Here is a 23,601-nt window from a genome sequence, read left to right on the forward strand (position 1 = left end):
TCCCAAATAGATCCAGTATGTGTCCCGGATCGTGTCAAACCAACCTGCAGCAGCTGCATGGCCACCTCATAGATATCTCTGGATGAATCAGCCGACTTGAACAAGATCAGATTCAGCAGCACCACAGTGTCAAACTGGTAATCCCTGTAGACCATATGATATCAATCATATTAACACATTATGGATTACAGAGTTAATACACAGAGAAACACACACACTATAAAATGGCCGACGTGCCTGTTGTGAAAGACGTTGGCGATGGCCCTGAAGCAGCCGGCAGCCACGCGGCGTGAGCCAGTGTAACAGCGGTCCACAGCCCAGAACATCAGGTTACTCTGGTCTGGGTTCAGCTCCAACAGCAGCATCACCGCCTCACAGCCCAACTGGTGCACCTGCAGGGGACACACACAGAGAAACAGACCATCAGAGGGACCATCAGCACAAGCCCTCCATATACACTCAGCGCTGCACCTCAAGAGTCAAGCTATTTCCTTCCCTTCATCCGTACCACTCAAAGTAATTGAACCCGTGAAAGTTTAGCCTTATCCTGTTTGGCGATCATATCAGTGCAGATGACGGACAGCTGGTGGTAATCAAGGAATAGTTTAAGCCCAGCAGTGGGGCTGTAGTGCAGAAGGGCTCTTCTCTTACCTTCCTGTCCTGAGAGTCCAGGATGTTGTCCAACCACTTGTAGAGATAACCGTCAGAGGAGAGGCCAACGTTATCAGCCACTGGACCACAGCACAACACTGCCGACATGGCCTGCAGACACGCAGTAGACAAACATTTACCCCGTCATGACGTGTTTACAGAGTGGGATCTCAGAGATAGTCTTGCGTGTGAACAGCTGGTTGTACCTTGAGAGCACAGTACTGGTGTCGGTTGATCTGCATGTTGCGGTCGCTGTACCGGTCTAGTGGGGTGAACATGATGCTGAAGGGCCCCGCCCAGTGGCTGAACAACATGAATAGACTGTGTCTCAGAGACTGCTGGGGGAAGATGGTCCTCCTCTGGTGCACTGGTGGGAATACATACGCAGATGTCAAATAGCCACTCACACATATACAACATTTTACACTTTATAGTGTGTGTGTGTAGTACCTGGGACGTTCTGAATGATGTTGGCCACCAGAGCGCTGAAGTGGCAGCGGATGTCCTTCAGTGTGTCTGAATCTTTGTCGTTCTCAGCCTCCAGCAGCTGTCTCGTCAGATCCACATACTCCAACAGTGTCGAGTTCAGAGAGTGACTTTCCCCGTCCAGACCGCCACTCCCCCTGCACACACACAGGGGGTACAGTACAGGGGTCAGTGAATTCAAAAGATGGAAGGTCCATGATTCTATTCTAGGATACTATATAACTACTTGTGTATTTATATGTAATGGTTCTGTTCTGTTCTGGCTTCTACTCACGTCTGACTGACGACGCCAGCGTCGGCCAGCAGCTCAAAGATCCGGACCAGCTGGACCCTCAGGATGTCGCGACGCCTACGTCGCTTCATGTTCTGCAACAAGAGGGGCAGAGCCAGTACTGAGCAGGTAGTACAGTGTTATGTTAGATACATGGAGATGTGAGGGACAGTAAGCTGCACCCACCTCAGGTCTCCTCTCCAGAGCCTCCTTAATGATGGGGTTCAGTTCCTCTATCAGATCTCTGGAAGACGGAATAGAAGTAAGGAAAACTACCGGGCAAACGCTCATACAAACTCACTCACTACATTCTGTGCCTACTAACCAAATAACGCACACACTACTATATATTCAAACATGCAAATTCAAACACAGGCAACTGAAACATGACTCTCAGCCACAGGCGGACGTACAGAGTGGCTCCCTCACCTGAAGGCCACGGGGTTGGTCCTGCCAAGCCCCAGGACGAGTGACTCTGTGATGTCCATGCTCTCAGAGCGCATCATCGGGACAACGTGTTTGAACAGGGATGAGGGGGACGGAGTGCCAATAATCTGGACACACACAAAGATCAGAAATCAAAATGAAAACGAATGATTTTTCAATATCTAACTAAAAGGATAGAGATTTATATAGTAAAAAAACACTGCATTTTCTCAACTTGGAATAGGCATTATCACACTGACAGCAATCAAGTAAAACGTATAGAGAGAAAAAATAGATAGGTCATGCCCTCTGACCTTAGAGTCGTAGCTGTAGCCACTGTCCGGCGTGGACGCCAGCGTCTCAGGCGGGGAGCAGCGGACGGAGCCAGAGGTGGAGGAGGAGGAGTTGGGGGAGGAAGTGGCGGAGCTACAACAGAGGATCAGGTAGTTCCTCCACAGCCCCACGTACGAGTCACTACTGCTGCTCAGGCTGTTCAGCTTCTTAGCATTTATAGGGCTGCTGCAGGGGCAGAGGACAAAGGTTAATAACAGGCAGGCGATTAGATAGAGATATATATATATATATATAGAGTTTGCGGGCAAAGATGCACAATTTTGCTGTGGCAATTCTGACATTTTGAATGGCAATATGCAAAAACTGTTTAATTTGTGGTGAAAATGAGTTGCAAAGGGGAAAAGTTTGTTGACGTGTGGCTTAATTGAATCATACTACGTGGTAAATTTGCTGGGATTGGTTGAAACTGCAAGCCCTCTTTTTGTACTGCGCTGATGGGTAAGTTTAATGTGACAATATTGCTACGCTTTGAGTGCTTTAAGTGGAAATAGTGAGGTGATTGGTCAAATCTGCAAGCCATAGCATAATATGCAGGGAAATCGCAGAATCTTGGAATCCTGGAGGGAGTGATTTACAATATTACTGAAATAATTTCCATGTGTGTCAGACATACAAACACTGTAAAAAGACAGGGGCCAACTCTCCTCCTCACGGGGCTCACATACGTATACAGCTGAGGGATCTATTAGGATGAAGTCATCCAGTCACGCGCCGAGTCTCCAGTTACGGTGTAGACCGTATGGACACCGTACACGAGACAGGGTGACGTCACTCAGCCCTCTAGTGCGCAGACTGTAACCACATCAATTCTAAGTGCCTTTTTACAACCTCAAATGTAAACGTGTACATGCACCTAAGAGAACAACATTGACAGAGTAAAGGCCTGGAGAGACATACTTGATGTCCACTTGCGGAGAGAGCAGCTGCAGGCGTGTGTAGGCGAACATCCCGGCGTAGTTGAGTGCGGTGGGGCAGTGCTTGGGCAGGTGCTCCTGGCGCAGGAAGCTGGACAGGCTGATGACCCAGGGGTCCTGGCCCTGCGTCACGTGGGCAAACACCCAGATGTGCGACGGGCTGACCACGTCAAACTGGTGGCTGATGGGAGACGAGTTCCATTCTGCCAGCGTCTGCAGGTCGATACCGCTGGGACAATATAGCAGGTTGGTCTGCAGGGGAGAGAGGAGGCTGAGGGTCAGGGTGTATGTACGATGTTGTGCTGCTGCCATGTGTTGCTACCATGTTGTGTTGCTGCCATGCGTTGTCCTAGGTCTCTCTTTGCGTAGTCTCTTGTCGTGATGTGCGTTTTGTCCTACATTTTTATTTTGGATCCCAGCACCCGTCGGTGGCCTTTTGCCTCTTGGTAGGCAGTCATTGTAAATAAGAATTTATTCTTAATTGACTTGCCTAGTTAAATCAAAATCATGTGTGTGTTACTCAACAGCTTTGCCATTCTTACCTGGTCAGCTCCTGTGAGATGGATGAAGCTCTCCAGCACAGATGCACTTAGCCTGTCCATCACATCTATGGCCAACTCCTCATCTCCCTGAAAAAGACAGGCAGAAACAGTAACTGAGTCTCTTGCATCTTAACTGAGGTTACTTTAACAACACTTCATCTCATTATTTGAGTCACTTTCACAACCCCATCTGTCAGTCTGAGTTGGTAGTTACCTTGGCGATGCCCAGAGCGGTGTGCAGGGCTCGGACCTCTTTGAGGATATTAACAGCCAGCCTGCGCGTGGCGGGGCGGCAGCTGCACAGAACCACCAGTGCCAGGCCCTCCGCCACGTGCAGCACCCCCCACAGAGGAGAGCGCTCCAGGGGCAGAGACGGCCCGCTTCCAGGGCCCTGCTGGAGCACACACACAGACAGGGTTACTTTACCACACAAACCCAATTCAAAATACACAATATAAACTGGATGGTTTGAGCCCTGAATGCTGATTGGCAGACAGCCGTGATATATCAGAACGTAAACCACTGGTATGACAAAACATTATTTTTACTGCTCTAATTACATTGGTAACCAGTTTATAATAGCAATAAGGCACCTCGGGGGTTTGTGATATGTGGCCAATATACCACGAATAAGGAATGTCCGCGTTGCTTTGTGCCTAAGAACAGCCCTTAGCCATGATATACTGGCCATATACCACACCCCCTCTAGCATTATTGCTTAAATAACCCTACTACTACAGTACAGAGCAAGAAGTTCGAGTCCCTGTCCTTGTACGGCGTTACGCACATGTAAAACACACAGGGTTGACCACAACCAGACAAAATGAGAGACGCCACAGCTATCCACTCTCCACCCACCTGTGCCTCGTGGGTCTTGTTGCTGGTCTGGACGGCCTGCCTCCACTGGCTGATGAGCTGCAGCAGCATCTTGACGGCGTTGTCCAGCAGCGTGGGGTGGACGTCGGTGACCTCGCGCACCACGAAGTAGACGAAGCCAGAGAGCACGTCCTCCCTCCACTCTGGGAAGTCCAGCATCAGAGCCTGCAGGGTGGTGAAGGCCAGGCCGCGCAGCTCCTCGTCCATGTGGATGGTCAGCCTGGAGAGGAGGACGCACGGGTCAGACAGAGGTCAAAACGGGATCACAAACCGAGCTTTTGAAGGCACAGCTTTGGCAAAATAAAAAGCCCCATTGATCTGTTCATCAATTAGTCCCAGAAGAGGTGGTGCATGTGAAGGAGTGGGGTCCTTTACTTAGCCAGCAGCTCGATCAGGTCCTGTCTGCTCATGCCGTCCGGGATCAGCCTGGGGATGGCCGCCACACACGTACGGAACAGATCGATCTTCGGCTTCCTCTCCCCCCTGCAACACAACACACAGTTTACACACACACACAGTAAAAAAACACACATGTTATGGGCCACATATGTTTTAAGTCAGAGGCCCTTACGTGATCATGTCCTCAGGCTCCTTATTGGACATCTGGACGTTGGTCATGCTCATGGAGCGCCCCACCTCCTTGTCCAGATGACGCAGGATGTTGTCCAGGGCCTTTCTCACCGCTGGGTAGTACAGCGACATGCCTACAAACACACACATTCATTACTCTGATACTATACACAAACTTAACCTTAAAAAACCCACTCCCATAAGATTATTTATTTAATAAATGTATTCAGCAGAGACAGTGCACAATGATCCACATTTCAAGTTCAACATCAATGTAAAATTGCTGGAGTTAACAACAAAGCTAACTTTGGTCCATAGTCCCCGAGTCATAGCTGAGTCATACTGTCCTGTTGTGACCAGGGTAGAGCACAGAGATGTTGACCTACCGATGACCTTGGCCTCCTCGTCAGTGAGGGTGGTGGCGAGGAAGATCTTTTTGACCCGCAGAGTGTTTCCTGAGGGCATGATGACCCCTGTGGTGGGCATGGGCGGCTCCCCGTCCTTCTGCTGCAGACTGTCAGCTATCACCAGGAAGGCCCTCAGACCAATATTCATCCTCTGGGAACGAGAGAATGAGAGAGAGAGGGAGAAAGGAACAGTCAGAGATTATACTCTTCAATCACAGTGAGTATGATTGGAAAATGACTGTCGTCTCTCGGCCATCTCTTACCTCTGGATTGATGGTGAAGGTCTTGTGAGATTTCCCCACACACAGTAGGTCATAAATTATCTCCTTCATAGCAAAGTCAAGCCTTTCCTGTGAAATGAGCCACAAAAGACCAATAATCACTAACCACAGATAACATTCAAGCCATTCGCTGAATTATACAGGAAGAACTGCTCCAGCATGACCTCAAAACAAACCTGAGCTATGAACTGGATGATCTTGACAAAGATGTTGAGGGGCGTATCCCTCGGCACCACACTACGGGAACCTTTGGGGAAAAGTGCTGAAACGATGCTGAGCAGCCGGCTGCAGGGAAACAGGAGAGGATTAAAAGGGATTAATCAACTGGGGATGTTCACCAAGGAGTCTGTAGACTAGACCAGTTCTGAGAGTAGATGGGATTCTAGTTCTGCAGAAGGAGTGGGCATTTGTTTGTTGTAATATGGTGATTTAGGTGCTGGTCTGGGTGATTTTCATTTGACAGTGACTGTTCACACAGAGATAGCATGGTCATGGGCCAACAGGGTGAGTGTGTGGGCCCTGACCCGTCTGTCTCTGGGCCGGGCTGGTACTGACCTCTGCGTGACGGTGTTGCTCTCACACTTGATCCTGATGATGTAGACCCACAGCAGTCTGTAAAGGGACTCCAGCGCCACACGGGACATTTTGGGGTCTTTGTTCTAAAAAAGGACAGAGAGGGAACATTCAGAACTGCCTCCTTTGGGAAGTCCGGTGTGGAGCACAAACCATTCCTTTGACCTACTGTACTGAATGAGACAATTCACACAGCTTGTTTGAGGTCTCATTTAGAGTAAATGTTTGAGATGCCCCAGTGATGGATATGACTCGCGGCAAGTCGTATCTGTGATTTGATAACGAGGTCCACCTTCAGATCTAACGGCCTGTCAGATTCATACATCTGTCACACACCAATTACATTTAGGAATCATCTTATAGAAAAACGACTGACGTACGAGATTCTTGAAAAGATTTCAGCTTGTCGTAAAATAAATCTGTGCCAGAGTGAGCCTGTCTATATATAGATGTAGTACACCGTGTTATGCTAGCGGTAGTTTCTGATGTTCCAAACCCCGGGGAATGTTTGTACAGCTGAGCGTTCACAAAATCTAAAATAAAAAACAGTGACTAAAAACGCAATTACACAGTGCTGCCCATCAAATCCACGCACGCAACAGACCCTCGTCCAACATCAACACAGCGGACAACCATACAAAGGATTCTTTCAAGGGTACTAAAATGACCTTTCCAACCCTTCAGTGGGCCGTGGAGCTACAAGGGTGCTTCACACAACAACGCCACAGAGATAATAGAATTGGGTGTAACTAGAGACAGCCTCTCACGAACGCTAATAGAACACACAAAATGATGCAGGACTCTACGGGTCTCCAAAACGAGACTACAAAATCCATCTGGTTAGTCCTCAGATCTACAAACAACTCCTTCCAGGTAACTGGCTTCGTAATACCCCTCAAAGAGTAAGGTAGGTCTCTGAGAATGTGTTACCTACACATTGGCATGATGCAGTCCGCTCTATTGACGTCACCAGGGTGATGCGCTAACCACTACTATACACAGAAAACAGCAAAGCCATAAACCACTGATGAAATCAAAGCCATCATTGCGTTTCAAACAATTTGCGATTAAGTGCCAAGTGTCCAACCACTATTTTCTGTGTAATCTTTTCTCTCAGTAAGTTACACTTTAAGAGAACTATCAGTGTCCAGCACATTTTTTCCCCTGGTTAAGGAGGTGCATCCCCTCTGTCCTCCAGAGGCTCAGGACAGGGTCAGGTGACCTCTGAGGGAGGGGGGGGGGGGGGGTCATGCCACCAGACAAACTCACCTGCAGTGTCTCAATCTGCTTTCGGATGCTGTTGTTAGACGGTATCTGGAGCGAGTGAAAATGTGAGCCAAAACGACAGGAGACATGGCGTGTGAGGATGTGGGGAGGGAGACATGCAGGTTAGAAAGAACAGAGCAAAATATAATAGAAACACAAAAATGAGAAGTTTGACTAAAAACCCTCACTACCAACTAACTGCCTTCTATCGACTTGAGTCAGTCTCATATTAGACACAGAAGTGAGATGCAAAGTATGAAATGCAAAAGCAGTAATGTCAAAACACAAATATCCATCAATATAGTCGTATAGAAAGACTGCAATGATACACTAATATAGACAATATTACATAGTTTTTTACATTTTGACATGTAGCATGATGTTCTTATATTTCATACTTTTTGAAAGTGAAGAGAGATGAAAGATGTGCAATAGATGGCAAATCAAATTGACAGGGAAGAGAACACACACACAAAGCAGGGGTGAAGAAGGTGTGGACAGATGGCATGTGGAGGGACAGTAAACTGACACCAAGTAGGAAAGCAAGCCGTATGTTACGGCACCGACAAAATCTGTTTGATTCTCGCTCTCCAAAACAAGGTAAGGCACCAAACTGAATCAATCGGAATCAGCATTTGATCTGGAGTGATGTGAGAACAAGGACAGGGTTCAAATGTCCAATAGGAGCTAAATCATCACTCCAAACAAATCTCCACCAGAGACTCAAGGTTTCACCACAAAAACAAGGGAGATTACATCAGCACCAAATGGACTAATCTAAATCACCAGGTTAAGTAAAACTGTCAAAGAGAATCTAATCTTTCACAGGATATCAAAAGCAACTGAATCACCACCTGACTGTGATTATAGAGAGTCAGTTCAACAACAGAGTCATCAGGAGCAAAGGGAATTATAGCACGTGTCCACCATGGAATCAGAGGGAATGAATCGCCACAAGGGAATCTATTCAGAGTTGAGAAGCGAGGAGACAGTCACACAACACAGTAAAATCTGGGCTGGATTGGCTTGAGGTACGGTACAGGAGCATGATTGATTGGCTTGATCGGTTTGGAAGGGGTTGTCGGACAGGGTAGGAGGAAGATATGATTTTTAAGGCACACCCTTCAACCCCAAAACACCTCAGATCCATTTCTGATGTGTGAGGGATGGCTAACATCTCACTATGACAATTAACAACTTACCTGGGCTAAATAACATTCTGCTAGAGTAATAAGGGTTCAGTCATGGTAACAGTAACAAATGACAGAACTTGGTATGCAACACATACTTTAGGTTCATAGCACTTAACACAGCTAAAGGGACCGGAGATAATCTTTTTTCAATATACAGTCTTTAGAAAATGACACTCAATGACATGTCCCAGTGAACTTCCAACATTAGGGAAGCCGCTGTCTTTAAAGATAAAACAGAAAGCGTCCTATTCAAATGTGAAATTGGCATGGACGTTTGCATTTCTTTTCAGAGTCCTTTAAAGGCCAGTAACTGTCAGGTACATGCTTGAGCGGATTGTGTCGTTTACCTTCAGGTGCGAGAGGCAGTTTGTGAGGAAGATGTGCCAGTTATTGAGGAAGAACTGCTTCTGACTGACACACAGCAGGCACGTCACCAGAGGATACAGAGCCTGAAAGAGAGGGCGGGAATGGGTAAAGAGAGGGCGGGAATGGGTAAAGAGAGGGAGGGAATGGGTAAAGAGAGGGCGGGAATGGGTAAAGAGAGGGCGGGAATGGGTAAAGAGAGGGCGGGAATGGGTAAAGAGAGGGCGGGAATGGGTAAAGAGAGGGCGGGAATGGGTAAAGAGAGGGCGGGAATGGGTAAAGAGAGGGCGGGAATGGGTAAAGAGAGGGCGGGAATGGGTAAAGAGAGGGCGGGAATGGGTAAAGAGAGGGCGGGAATGGGTAAAGAGAGGGAGAAGATAGTTAACAAGTTGACATAATAAAAAAAGAGCGGGAAAAGAGACAGGAGAGAGAAGTGGGAGGGAAGAGTTGACATTACCAAAGAGTGCTTCTTCCTGGAGCTAAGGTCAAAGGTTGTCTGGTAGAGCATCTCCACAAAGTTCTTGAGGCACGGCACGTTGACTTCATTCTTCACCGCCTGCAGGGAGGAAGCGGTCACCACAGCTCATTCAATTAATACGTGCGACCAAAATGGTACCCTAATTCCCTTTATAGTCGCCACTATGGCCTATTTATTGCCTTACCTCCGTTATCCTACCTCATTTGCACACACTGTATATAGACTTTTTCTATTGTATTATTGACTGTATGTTTGTTTATTCCATGTGTAACTATGTGTTGTTGTTTGTGTTGCACTGCTTTGCTTTATCTTGGCCAGGTCGCAGTTGTAAATGAGAACTTTTTCTCAACTGGCCTACCTGGTTAAATAAATGTTAAAAAAACAAAATATTGTGCACTACTTTTCACCAGGGCCCACACTTAGGGAATAGTGTGCAATTTCAGACGCAGTCAATGACATTACAGCCAATCTAATGTGTTTTCTATGGTAACTAACACAGTGGAATCTATCTTTTACAGAAAAACACTAAGCTACTAATAACCATTCTTTGGAATGTGGGGTTTCCCATGTTCTGTACTATGTTGTCTGGTTGGTACTCACAGCAGCAACAGGAATGAGGATCTCAACAAAGAGGCCAGCCAATGCATGCTTTATGTCCTTATCCTTCACCTCCAGGAAATACTGGGCACACTCCTGAGGAACACACAGAGCCATACCAACATGGATGAGGACAAACAGAGTAACAGATCCACAAACTCATTAGACACATAAAACCAAGACAGTGCAACGGATTCTTGCATATGGGCAGAATCAAATGTATTTATAAAGCCCTTCTTACATCAGCTGATGTCACAAAGTGCTGTACAGAAACCCAGCCTAAAACCCCAACAGCAAGCAATGCAGACGTAGCAGCACAGACACCAACAGACGTAAGGGGAAAAAAATAAATCTCTGCATATTCCCCAACATGTTCCATTAACACGCTGGGGAAATCAGGGCTTGTTTCAAGGGGAGCATATTGAGCAAGATTTTTGCTGCCGTATTGAGCTTAACGAAATGCCATTGCTCCGTTCAGTGCTCTTGGCTGGGCCTAAAATGCACACACTCCTCTTGGCACAATGATCCGCTATTTGATCGTTACTCTGGCTTTATGAGGCTCTGCTACAGAGAGCTGCTGAGTCCCAACAAAAGGGCTGCAGTAAAACCTCTAATGGGTGTACAGTGGTTCCGCTGAGAGCCATCAGTCGAGCATACGGAGCCACTCGGACACAATCAGACATACAGTACCGTACAGTCTGGGCATCCAGTAGATTAGATCAACGCCTGTTGTTTGGACACATCAGGGTTGAATTCACCAAAAACTTGAAACGGGAAGGAATGCCTGAACTTGTCCAATGAGGAACGCTTCTTTTCTTGGTACAGTTTGCTACGGTGCACTCTAAATGAACACGACCCAGGATAACTGACCTGCATGAACTGGAAGGAGGCCTCGAAGTCCTCCACGGGGTACATCTTGACCCTGAAGAACTTCATGCCCATGATGAGGCTGATGATGCTCTGGACCACGTAGGGGCTCTGCTCCTTCTGCCTCAGCTCCTTCAGCTCCGTGATGAACTTCTTACGCACCGCCTGGAACCTGGAGCGACCAACGCACATTACACCGATTAAGCGTCTCACTCAGCCTCTGATTCAACGGACTGAGTCTTTCATAAGGAGTTGGCTCATTTTTAACATATAGTTTAGAAGTGGCATGTGAATAAAACAGAAGTGACCTGTTAAGTTATTTCAACGGTGTTGAGAGGACTTGAACTTGGAAAAACCCCAAGGAGAAAACGCTTACTTTGACTGTGTGAGAACTCCGATGACCTCCGCATACAGGTCTGCTATGATGTGCACATTGCCAGTGTTGGGGCCGGAGTACCTGTCAATCAGAAGACATCGTTGACCCACCCACACAAAGAGAAGTAGCTCTCGTAATATTTTAACATGGGTGTACGAAGACACTGACCCATAAACAGACCTGTGAGAAGCAGCTGAACAAACAAAACTATTAAAGGAAATATCATCCCAACAGCCATCTCTCTAAAACCAGAGGCATGTGGCTGTATAATGTAGGGTTGAAACAGTTGAGTGGAGGTTTACTCAACTTGTCTAACAAGTGGCGATTGTGTTTTCTGTAAGTGACAATGTGGACAGGCCATAAAGTCACACACATTGGTTATTTACATTTACATTTAAGTCATTTAGCAGACGCTCTTATCCAGAGCGACTTACAAATTGGAAAGTTCATACATATTCATCCTGGTCCCCCCCGTGGGAAATGAACCCACAACCCTGGCGTTGCAAGCGCCATGCTCTACCAACTGAGCCACACGGGACCAAAAAAAACGGTTATAAAAAAACAGTCTATCCAAACACCCATAAAGTAATGAGTCACTGCGCCGCAGAGCCAAAACCACTCAGGAATATTATCTGTGTTGGACTTAGACTACTGTACTGTATATAGCCCTCAAAACTCAACTGTGGACCTCGAAGCCAGTTCCATTGCGTTTTTTCATTGTTCTCCTCTAAGCAGGGACTGATTTAGATCTGGGAGACCAGGTGTGTGCAATTAATTATCAGATAGAACAGAAAACCAGCAGGCTCCGGACCTCGTAGGGTAAGAGAACACCGCTGGTATATATGACAGCAGTGTGTGTGTGTGTGTGTGTGTGTCAAACCTAGGCAGAAAACAGCTGTAACTTATTTATCTGAAAATACCAACTTTTCAAATACTCAAGGTAGACGAATTTAGTCTATATAGTTACAACTAAAAGGCAAAAATGATTTGATATTCAAATACAGGTCTCAGAAAAACAAATAACATTTGAAACTATTTTGAATACCTCTCAGAAAACCAAAGCAACATTTGAAAATATTTGAATATATGCAATTAAACTGAAAACCAAAAAACATTTGATGAAGACCCAAAAACTACAAGTTAGTTGAAATTAGTCCCCCCCCCCCCCCCAAAAAAAGGATCATAAGAACATGGTTAAGGGCTCTTAGATATAAATCTTTATACAGCCTATTTAGTCTAGAACTAAACACGAGGGGCATTAAATCACCTCAACATTAGAGTAGACCACTTTTGCAGCTTCAAAATGACTAACAAATATATTTTCATAATGAGTGAGACAGGTAATAGAGTAATACTTGACATCAAGTTCTTTATAACTTTGTGATTATTACCATAGCAAAGTTGTTACATAATTGCATAATAATGGAGTTATTACATGGAATAAGGAACAGTCACTTGGTAGCATTCCAGGGCGCATTCTCTGAGAACGCGCAGAACAGCTGGCAGGTATATTAACGCTAATGTTCAATCTCTCCTTGTCCCAGTCTGGAATCCCCACGTTTTAAGATAAACACCATCATGCCTGTTCCCAAGAACTCGACAGCTTCATGCCACAATGACTACCTCCTTGTAGCACTCACATCTGTAGTCATGAAGTGCTTTGAGAGGCTGGTTATGGCACACGCCAACATCATAGTGCCAGACAGTTTAGACCCACTACAATTTTTAGACCGCCCCAACAGTTCCACAGACGACGCAATCTCAATTGCGCCCTCACCCACTTAGATAAGATGATTACCTACTGTACGTGAGAATTCTATTCATTGACTACAGCTCAGCATTCAACACCATTGTCCCCTCCAAGCTTGTCACCAAGCTTAGGACCCTGGGTCTGAACACTTCGCTCTGTAACTGGATCCTGGACTTCCTGACGTGCCGACCCCAGGTGGTGAGGGTAGGCAACGTCACTTCCGCCACGCTGACCCTCAACACGGGGGCCCCACATCGGTGTGTGCTCAGCCCCCTCCAGTACTCCCTGTTCACCCACAACTCCAACACCATCAAGTTTGCTGAGGACACGACGGTGGTAGGCCTGATGACCGGTCACGATGAGACAGCCTACAGGTAGGTGGTCAGTGACCTGGCAGTGTAGGGCTGAAACAACCTCTCCCTCAAAGTCACTAAGACCAAGGAGGGGGGCAGGCACGTCCCCATCCACGGGGCTGTAGTGAAGTCGGTCAAGAACATAAATCTCCTCAGTGTCCAAATCAGCAGGAACTTAATATGGTCATACACAGTTAAGGTGCGACAGCGCCTCTTCTCCCTCAGGAGGTTGAAAAGGTTTGGCATGCCCTCAAATCCTCAAAATGGGACAGCCCATTAACATCACTGGGACAGAGCTCCCTGTCATCCAGGACCTCTACATCAGGTGTTTTGAAACGAAGGCCCAGAAAATCGTTCAAGACTCCAACTACTCACCCATAGAATGTTCTCTCTGCTTCTGCACAGCAAGCACTATCGGTGCATCAAGTCTGACACCAACAGGCTCCTGAACAGCTTCTATCCCCTAGCCATAAGACTGCTAAATAGTCTGTGTAGCCATTCTGTTAGCTATCGGAGTTGACCTTCATATTTTATTCATATTTTTGCACCGTCTCCATGCACTCACAGGGCCTTACATACCACGCACAACGATACTCCTCACATACAAAACGCCCACTCCACAATTTGCACACACACGTATGCACGCATGTCTTTCCTGACTCTACACACGCACATACAATCATCCTATAAGCTGCTGCTACTCTGTTTATCATCTGTTTAGCATCCTGATGCCTAGTCACCTTACCCCTATACAGATCCAGCTCTATCAATCCGGTATACCTGCACATTGTAAATATTGTACTGGAGCTGACTCTGCATACACCTATATAGTAGAATGCTGTGTATAGTATGTTTGTGTTCTTATTTCTATATCGTGTGTTTTTGTTCTACCATGTTACTTTCAGTATTACATTGATATTGATTACTGCATTTGTAGGTTTAGCGCTTACAAGAAAGGCATATCACTATACTTGTGCATGTGACATTAAAATTTGAAACTTCCTTGTGTACAGTAGTTAGAAAAACAATTAAAATAAAAACGCAATTAAAATGCTCCTACGGACGTATTATATAACTCGCTAATAAAATGCTGCGCCAAAAGTAATTACAGTTTTATTACACAGGCACAAGAACAGTTTAATGTTAAACGTTTAGGAGAATGCTCACAGTAATAAAATATATTTCTATTAAGTGTCGGAAGGAACCTAAATATCCCAAAATGGCCTTCTTGAATCAACTACAGCAGAGTTCGGTGGGAAATCATGTTACTTTGTATTCCGAGTAAACTATCCCTTTAAAGATGGTAGTGTGTGTGTGCTTGAAACAACAACACTTACCCTCGGCTCGTCAAAGAGGTTCAACTTGCTGTTTCCAAATGGCTTTGAATTACTCTACAATATTTTCAGGTATCATCAAATGAATTGCAGCTTTTAACCTTTTCAGTGGCATGTTGAAAGAGAGTCATATAATAGTTGAGCGTCACAACTTATTTATTCTTCCATCCACAAAATATAATTGGCTTGACGTGATAATGTAAACCTGGGGCAATGGACATTCAGGAGAATGGACATATCCTGAATTTTCAGATAGAAATGTATTCTGTAGATCAAAGTATCAAATATGTGTAGATCAAAGTCCGATATACTGGAATAGTACAGGAGATTGTGTTCGCACAAATCATTCCATTTCTATCCTCAACATACAGTTCCATACAGCCCTGCCATTAGCTGAAGACAGCCAATCCAATAGTTTAAAAAAAACACACAAAAAAAGCAACCACTTCCTGAGATCAGTATTCAAATATTAAAAAGTACTTGCTTTCTCAGATCTGTATTCAAATTGCTGTAGTCACTTCCTATGTAACTATTTGTTCCCCTGAATTTATCACAAAGGAAAGTTAAAACTACAGTCATCCCAGGTCTAGTGTGTGTGTGTGTGTGTGTGTGTGTGTGTGTGTGTGTCGTTTACACTTACCCCTCTTTGTGTTTAAAGTGCTTGAATGCCAGGTTCAGAACTTCATGTACTAAAGCGTCTGGCACGGGATGAAGAGGAATCTGTGACGCAAACATTAAATCACCAGTCATAATAGGCACATTGATACTCCCTTCATGCTGTCTCCGTCTCTCTTTGCTAACATTCATTCTCCTCCCTGTTGTAGCCAAGGACAACCAAGCTCTATGCTCAGTCAGGGCTTGTTGATGGTCTAAGAGAGTGTGGTTTGGATTCGGTTAGTCTGCTGTCGGTCTAGATGGTGTAGTTTAGGATGACAGCTCGGTATGCTGACATTGCATTGACCACATTAAGGGAGAGGACTCTTATTTATTTTTATACCCCCTTTTTCTCCCCAATTTCGTGATAGCGATCTCGTCTCATCACTGCAACTCCCCAGGAGAAGCTAAGGAGAGGCGAAGGTCGAGTCATGTGTACTTCAAAACATGACCCGCCAAATTGCGATTCTTAACATCCGCCCGCTTAACCCGGAAGCCAGCGCACCAATGTGTCGGAGGAAAAACCGCTCAACTGACGACTGAAGTCAGCTTGCAGGTGCCCGGCACAAGGAGTCGTTAGAGCGCGATGAGCCAAGTAAAGCCCCCCCGGCCAAACCCTCCCCTAACCCGGACGACGCAGGCCAATTTTGCAACGCCCAATGGGAACTCCCGGTCACGGCCAGTTGTGACACAGCCTGGGATCGAACCCGGGTCTAATGGCGCCTCAAGCGCTGCGATGCAGTGCCTTAGACCGTTGCGCCACTTGGGAGGCTGGGAGAGGACTAACAGCACAGACAAACAAACAGAAGTAAAGTTAAACAGGACTTACCTGTTTTAAAACTTCTACTGAAACTAAACAGAAAATGAAATCTATGGCTAAATCCCTCCGCTCCAATAGGTAGTCTTTATCCCGATGCTGTTCATCCCTATGGGGAGGGAGGGTGATAGATCAAGAGAGAGAGGGAGAGAGAGGGAAAGGGTTATGACGGACTGAATAACACTAAACACACTTACCAGAAACAGGTTGATTGTTCAGGAGCGGGAAGTGAGGGGAGGACAGAAGAGAGGGATGAGCAGATAACAGGAGTATCGTACCCTTTGGACTTGGTGCTGGAGCGAGGCCTGTACTCATAGGACTCATCCTCGGTGCCACTCTGCCGCCGGTACCAGTCAAACAGTGTGCGAAGCAGGGAGGGCAAACAGTGTTCCGCTATGGAGCTCATAGAGCTTATTAACTGTGAGAAAAGCACGCAGACGCTTCACAATAGAGTCGACACACGTTATTATAGCTTACCAGATGAGAATGTACAAAAAAAAGTTAAATACATAAATACAAACATCTTCACAGGAACAGACACCTTCATCGACAATATTACACACATCATTACACACAGACAGAGGCGCTATATTTTATGTAGACAGCCCATTCTACCGCCACAGAGAAAAGGCTCCACTAAGTTGAGATGAGGAGAAAGGAGGATGCAGGGAAAGGGATATCTAGAAAGAGAGAAGTGGAGGGAGATTGCGGGGAGATGACGTAATTACTGGGTGACATACAGTAGAGAACAGGACGTATCGACTGGGATTGTGAGTGCGGTGTTTGCTGACGTATCGAGCACAGTGAGGTCCTATCCTATTGAGCGGCTAGCTGGCTCTGCAGCCGCCACAGCACAGGGCTCTGCAGTGGGCCTACAGCGAGTACGTCACGCCCGACCAACAAACAGGCTCTGGTTGAAATACCTCCTCAGCACTTTGATCATCAGATCAAATATGTTAAATGAATGGAGGTGAATTGCAACCTCATACTATGGATCTTTCATCAACATCTTTGTAGACAAAATGGTAAGGGTATAGAGCCATAATGCTAGCAAGAAATGTACGTGGTTTACAGTACATTATCCTCAGTTCTTCTACAACAAGCACCAGAGCAATCATAGTCCTATGCATGTCAAGTGTGTAGTGTTTACAGTCAGGCAATATGCAGCTGGGCCGAGTAATCGTACCTTTCCGCACAATGAATGGCACGTGCCTGAATTAAGTGCATGTCAGTGCATGTTGTGAGGGGCAGTGTGCTGAGGGTGCTGGATGATGGATGCTGGGAGGGAGAGTTATGCAACTGCTCTCTGCGCCCTCCAGGCGCCAGGCGGACACACTCCAGCGCCCGACACTGATTTACTGCGGAGGATGACACAGCGATTCTGCTCCCGCTTTCCCTCTGTGCCCACTCTCTCCCACTCCCTGTATGCCCCCTCTCCCAGTCACAATGGAGGCAGCTGGATCTATAGCGCCATATCCTCATTGACTTTGTGTTGTGCTGAACAAAGCACTCCGCAGCAGCTCCATTGTTCAGAGTTCTGCAGGCACCAGTTGGAGATGAGGGATGCATGGGGCACTGAGTGGGGATTGATTGGGTGGAGCTGGAGAATTCAACTACTGTATGGATGGGAGGGTGGGGGAGGGATAGAGTATATAACAACGCATGTGCAGTGTGCAAGCATGCACACACACTAGAACTCACCTGATCAAATTGCGCATCTTCCCCTCTTTGGAGAGATCGCGACAACAGTTTCTCCTGAGGGAGAGAAAGACAGAAACAGGGCTGTCAGTCAAGTTCACAAAAGACAAATATGGATTCCTAACATAATAGGACCCCTATGTCACTAAAACCAGCAGACCCCTGGATGTGGGGCCAGGTGAAACAGGAGATGAGATAATGTGCGCTGACACGGTCGCCAGGTGTACGATGTTTCCTCCGACACATTGGTGCGGCTGGCTTCCGGGTTAAGCGGGCATTGTGTCAAGAAGCAGTGCGGCTTGGCTGGGTCGTGTTTCGGAAGACGCACGGCTTTCGACCGTCGCCTCTCCCGAGTCCATACCGGAATTGCAACGATGGGATAATTGGATACCACAAAAAAAAATAAAAAATAATCTCCCCAATTTCAAGTATATCTATATATCTATATCTATATAAATAATGTTTCTTTTTATGTCTCACGTGCCAGATTGAAGTGCCCGGCAGCCCGGATGGCAGCAGAACGAGGGAAGCACTCGGGTAAATGAATAGAGACATGAATAGAGCTAAAATGAGAGAATAGTCGAGTGTCCAACACACACACCTCCCAGCCCCTAGCTAAGGCATGGGATCACACCTCCCACAGTCTCGATATCCGGGTAGAAAAAGCTCAAGATTCCTAGAAAAATGTTATTGCTTCAATTCTGGGAAAGCACATTGGAATGTGCCTCATTTCTCATACTCTAGATGTTCACACACACAGAGGAAGAAATCACACACATAAACCCCTCCAAATTTAAGGATGTGTCTGTTTACAGACTGAACATTAAGCAGTCACTAGAAAAATGACATTTAACCTCTTTGGCCCTTAGCCAAGTACTGCTCTGTAGCAGGAACTAAGGACACAGCCTGATTAACGGCTAGTGAGAATAGCCTTAAAAGTTTTGCTTAATTCCAAATAAACAGTTAGGCTAGCCACTACAAATAGGGGAACTATGTAGATCTGAAAGGTAAAAGCACATTGCAATATCGATCAGAATATTGTTTCAATGGGCATCCTGAGTGGCGCAGCTGTCTAAAGCACTGCATTGCTTGAAGAGTCACTACAGACCTGGGTTCAATCCCAGGCTGTCTCAAAGCCGGCTGTGACCGGGAGACCCATGAGGCAGCGCACAATTGGCCCAGCATCACCCGGGTTAGGGGAGGGTTTGGCCGGCCGGGATTTCCTTGTCCCATCGCGCTCTAGCGACTCGTGGCGGGCTGGCCACCTGCAAGCGGACTTCAGTCACTAGCTGGACGATGTTTCCTCTGACACATTGGTGCGGCTGGCTTCCAGGTTAAGCGAGCAGTGCCAAGAAGCAGTGCAGCTTGGCAAGGTCGTGTTTCGGAGGACGCATGGCTCTTGACCATCGCCTCTGCCGAGTCCATAAGGGAGTTGCAGCGATGGGACAAGACTAACTACAATTGGATATCACGAAATTGGGGACAAAAGGGGTAAGATAAACTAACTTTTAATTATTGCTTCACCTATCCAATTCTTGCCTAGTGCCTAGGAGTCAGGGCTAGGGGTTGATTTGAAATGTGGCCTTACTTCCTCGCTCTCAGATCACAGCAACTCACCAGCGGTTCAGCCATCACCACCTCAATCTTCTTCTCAGCCAGCACAGCAAACTCAGCCAACAGACTCTTGATGACAAACTCCCCGGGCTTGAGCTCGGGGTCAATGGTGATGCTCGACATGGCGGCGGCGTTTCGCTTCTCCCACGACAGGGGGGCCACGGAGGGGGCGCGGCGTCTACTCACACTGTTGACTGGGGCCGAAGCTGGAGGGAGAGAGAGGGGACAGGTCAGAGACACTGCGTGAACACCATCACATGACTGGAGGTCAGGAGTCAGCTTTAATCCAAACAGAGAGAGAACAGTGGAGAGATGAAAGAGAGAAGGAACCTCAATATCAACCTAAACACACACAGAGGATCTATCCTAATATGCCAGTGGGTGCTCAGTGGAAGACAACAAAAAATTATACACATTTGATTAGCCTATAACCTATTGGTTGCTTGATTTCACTAGAAAGGTTTACCATCACCCAACTAACTGCAGGCTATGAGGACAGCACACATTCAATGTTGGGTAAAAGGGATGTAGCATTGGTCTCTGGCCTCACTGGACTACAGCAAATCAAACCCAAATGAGCTGACCAACAAGAAACAGTCTACAAACATAAATAAGGCCTTCCTAATATTGAGTTGCGCGTGCTGGATGTTAGCTGGATGTTCTTTGGGTGGTGGACCATTCTTGATACACACAGGAAACTGTTGGAGGTGAAACATATCAGCGTTGCAGTTCTTGACACAAACCAGAGCGCCTGGCACCTGCTACCATACCCTGTTCAGAGGCACTTAAATATTTTGTCTTGCCCATTCACCCTCTGAATGGCAGACATACAAAATTCATGTCTCAAGGCTTAAAAATCATTCTTTAACCCCCTTCATCTACACTGATTGGAGTGGATTCAACAAGAGATCATAGTTTTCACCTGGTCAGGTCTCTTGTTCTTAATGTTTTGTACACTCCGTGTAAGCGCATGAGAAGTTAACACAGATTCACCCCCCCCCCCCATTGCACAGACACAGTTATGTAAATAGGAGTATCAAAGAACCCAGCAGATTGGAGTGAAAAACTTGACAAACTGTGCACAGAAGCGCTCAATATTTAGACAAGCTTCCTGTAACACGTTCCTAGAGGGGTCAGGATGGAAACTAAACTCAGGAGTGTGTGAATGTGCACCCTTATGTGAGGGCTGGTTGGTACCAGGGTTTCCGTTTGTCAAAAAAGTGAAAGGCCGATAAACCTGCCTGCCAAAATGACAGGGAACCAAAAAAAAATCCATTGCAAAATAATGCTTTTTATTGAAGTAAATACATTTGACAGTCATACTTATCAGTCTATAGGTAAAGTGTGCATAATTTAGTGGAATAAAAAAAATTGGCCTGTGTATTTTCGTTAGTCATTGTATCTTATTTATCCAACAACTATCAGACACGCACAGCATCCAGAGCCTAATTTGAGCTGGATTTCTCCTGCAGCTCCTCAGCTGGTTGCCACTGGAGGAAAAAAATAAATAAATCTGCTTTTATAAAACCTGTCATTGCGCGACAATTTTAAATGCAACGTTAAAATTAGTTTTGTTTCTCAACTGGAATTTGAAGCACGCCTCCCATTCACCACTCAACTGCAGGCAACAGGCTATCAAGCGAGTAACCGACCACTTTACAATGTGAGCTGGAGGCAGTATGCACTTTGAAAATACTTAATTGTTTGAAACCTAAAACGTTTTATTTCATATGAGGCATGTCGTACCTTGCTACAAAGTAGCCTATAGGCACAATCTGACCATGGAAATGTAGAGGCAATGATTTTATAATTCAAATGTTATTGATCACATAGATCTCCTTAGCAGATGTCATAGCGGGTGTAGTGAAACGCTCACACACGGAGGATTGGTGATTATCTAGGGGGAGATTGTTGTAAAGAGTTTAATGTGAGGAACTACAGTTAATATATTATAATTTGTAATGGATGTATTATAATTCGTAATGGATGTAAAAAAAAAAAAACTTTCCTACATTTCTATGCAGCAGGCCAGAGACACCAGATATTCTCATGGTCTTTTCTTTGAAGTGCTCAATGTTAGTAATCAACAAATGGACAAATCTCTTAAATGATGGTTATGAAATAAACCAAAACTTGTTTCACAATTGTAGCAATTTGTGGACTCCGCAAACAACGTTTCCACTCCAAGAATGAGAATGCTAAATGACTAATTAATACACGCATTAACAGAAATGTATGTAACCAAATGACGGGGATTAACAGTACATTTAATACTGGTGTCATATGTAAATGGTGAATAAAAAATAAATGAATCAAAAGGGCAAAACATTCACACAATGAAAGTGCAAGAATTGTCAGGAGACAGCTGAGCCAATCTAGAGATAAACGTGTCTATATCTTCGCCACACACCCCTGCCCTTCTTGTCTCAACATTTTTAATTATACTCAAGACACATTATCTTCACACATATTTTAGATGCATTTCACTGACAGCTTCAATGTGGTGCTCTTATTCTTCTCACTTTGCTTGGTGAGGTAGATTGCTGCTATAACTTGATGACCCTTCACATACAGAACCATTTCCTCCTGGATGATGTATTTTGGGAGAGAGTGGTAAGCAGCCTGAAACCTATAGCAGTAGCCATTGCACGGATTGAGGGAGACAATGCCATCATGTCTGCTGTTCAGACTCTGCTTGCAGATGTTAGAGAAGAAATGTGTAGTGCCCTGCCCACTTCACTGTTGCTCCAAGCAGAGGAAACTGCAGTTCTGAAATACATAAAAAAGCGTGAAGACTTCTGCCTGAAGCCCATACACGATGCAGCATACACCCAGGTAAGAAGAGGGGCGGGGGGGGGGGTATGCCTTATGATTAACGAGACGCGGTGTGATCATAACAACATACAGGAACGCAAGTCCTTCTGTTCAACTGACTTAGAATACCTCACCATCAAATGTCGACCGCATTATCTACCAAGAGAAGAGGCCCTGAATGAACTTCATTTGACTCTATGTAAACTGGAAACCACATATCCCGAGGCTGCATTTATTGTAGCTGGGAATTTTAACAAGGCTAATCTGAAAACAAGACTCCATAAATTCTATCAGCATATCGATTGTGCTACCAGGGCTGGCAAAACCCTGGATCATTGTTATTCTAACTTCCGCGACGCATATAAGGCCCTCCCCCACCTTCCTTTCGGAAAAGCTGACCACGACTTTTTGTTGCTCCCCGCCTACAGACAAACTAAAACAGGAAGCTCCGGCGCTCAGGTCTGTTCAATGCTGGTCCGACCAATCTGATTCCACGCTTCAAGATTGCTTTGATCACGTGGACTGGGATATGTTCCGCATTGCGTCAACCAACAACATTGATGAATACGCTAATTCGGTGAGCGAGTTTATTAGCAAGTGCATCGGCGATGTCGTACCCACTGCGACTATTAAAACATTCCCAAACCAGAAACCGTGGATTGATGGCAGCATCCACGCGAAACTGAAAGCGTGAACCACTGCTTTTAAATCAGGGCAAGGTGACCAGAAACATGACCGAATACAAACAGTGTAGCTATTCCCTCCGCAAGGCAATCAAACAAGATAAGCGTCAGTATAGAGACAAAGTAGTGTCACAATTCAACAACTCAGACACAAGAGGTATGTGGCAGGGTCTACAGTCAATCACAGATTTCAAAGAGAAAGTCAGCCCCGTCGCGGACCAGGATGTCTTGCTCCCAGACAGACTAAATTACTTTTTTGCTCGCTTTGAGGACAATACAGTGCCACTGACACGGCCCGCTACCAAAACCTGCGGACTCTCCTTCACTGCAGCCGACGTGAGTAAAACATTTAAACTTGTTAACCCTCGCAAGGCTGCAGGCCCAGACGGCATC

The 23,601-nt window shown here is 45.9% G+C and overlaps 1 protein-coding gene across 27 annotated transcripts in view; it reads right to left on the minus strand.

Moving 5' to 3' along the window:
- fryl (furry homolog, like) overlaps nucleotides 1-23,601 on the minus strand; it is an 87,784-nt gene that overhangs the window by 24,558 nt on the left and 39,625 nt on the right. For 17 of the 27 annotated variants that reach the window (XM_055922987.1, XM_055922986.1, XM_055922967.1 and 14 more), the window contains 30 exons: nucleotides 19,715-19,917; nucleotides 18,101-18,154; nucleotides 16,678-16,817; nucleotides 16,412-16,508; nucleotides 15,569-15,648; nucleotides 11,492-11,572; nucleotides 11,119-11,287; nucleotides 10,252-10,344; nucleotides 9,631-9,729; nucleotides 9,158-9,259; nucleotides 7,621-7,665; nucleotides 6,334-6,437; nucleotides 5,955-6,063; nucleotides 5,761-5,847; nucleotides 5,477-5,648; nucleotides 5,092-5,224; nucleotides 4,896-5,003; nucleotides 4,503-4,740; nucleotides 3,859-4,038; nucleotides 3,645-3,731; nucleotides 3,086-3,354; nucleotides 2,149-2,353; nucleotides 1,838-1,962; nucleotides 1,595-1,652; nucleotides 1,412-1,503; nucleotides 1,102-1,274; nucleotides 858-1,018; nucleotides 652-762; nucleotides 238-392; nucleotides 45-144 (listed from right to left, as the gene is read on the minus strand). In XM_055922987.1, coding sequence (XP_055778962.1) covers nucleotides 45-144; nucleotides 238-392; nucleotides 652-762; nucleotides 858-1,018; nucleotides 1,102-1,274; nucleotides 1,412-1,503; nucleotides 1,595-1,652; nucleotides 1,838-1,962; nucleotides 2,149-2,353; nucleotides 3,086-3,354; nucleotides 3,645-3,731; nucleotides 3,859-4,038; nucleotides 4,503-4,740; nucleotides 4,896-5,003; nucleotides 5,092-5,224; nucleotides 5,477-5,648; nucleotides 5,761-5,847; nucleotides 5,955-6,063; nucleotides 6,334-6,437; nucleotides 7,621-7,665; nucleotides 9,158-9,259; nucleotides 9,631-9,729; nucleotides 10,252-10,344; nucleotides 11,119-11,287; nucleotides 11,492-11,572; nucleotides 15,569-15,648; nucleotides 16,412-16,508; nucleotides 16,678-16,817; nucleotides 18,101-18,154; nucleotides 19,715-19,834 — 3,747 coding nt within the window. In that variant the 5' untranslated portion in view covers nucleotides 19,835-19,917. The remainder of the gene's footprint in view (nucleotides 1-44; nucleotides 145-237; nucleotides 393-651; nucleotides 763-857; nucleotides 1,019-1,101; nucleotides 1,275-1,411; nucleotides 1,504-1,594; nucleotides 1,653-1,837; nucleotides 1,963-2,148; nucleotides 2,354-3,085; nucleotides 3,355-3,644; nucleotides 3,732-3,858; nucleotides 4,039-4,502; nucleotides 4,741-4,895; nucleotides 5,004-5,091; nucleotides 5,225-5,476; nucleotides 5,649-5,760; nucleotides 5,848-5,954; nucleotides 6,064-6,333; nucleotides 6,438-7,620; nucleotides 7,666-9,157; nucleotides 9,260-9,630; nucleotides 9,730-10,251; nucleotides 10,345-11,118; nucleotides 11,288-11,491; nucleotides 11,573-15,568; nucleotides 15,649-16,411; nucleotides 16,509-16,677; nucleotides 16,818-18,100; nucleotides 18,155-19,714; nucleotides 19,918-23,601) is intronic. The other 10 variants (XM_055922988.1, XM_055922973.1, XM_055922979.1 and 7 more) reach the window with 3 other exon arrangements.

The sequence above is a fragment of the Salvelinus fontinalis genome, chromosome 5 (assembly GCF_029448725.1).
Source record: "Salvelinus fontinalis isolate EN_2023a chromosome 5, ASM2944872v1, whole genome shotgun sequence".
Lineage (NCBI taxonomy): Eukaryota > Metazoa > Chordata > Actinopteri > Salmoniformes > Salmonidae > Salvelinus > Salvelinus fontinalis.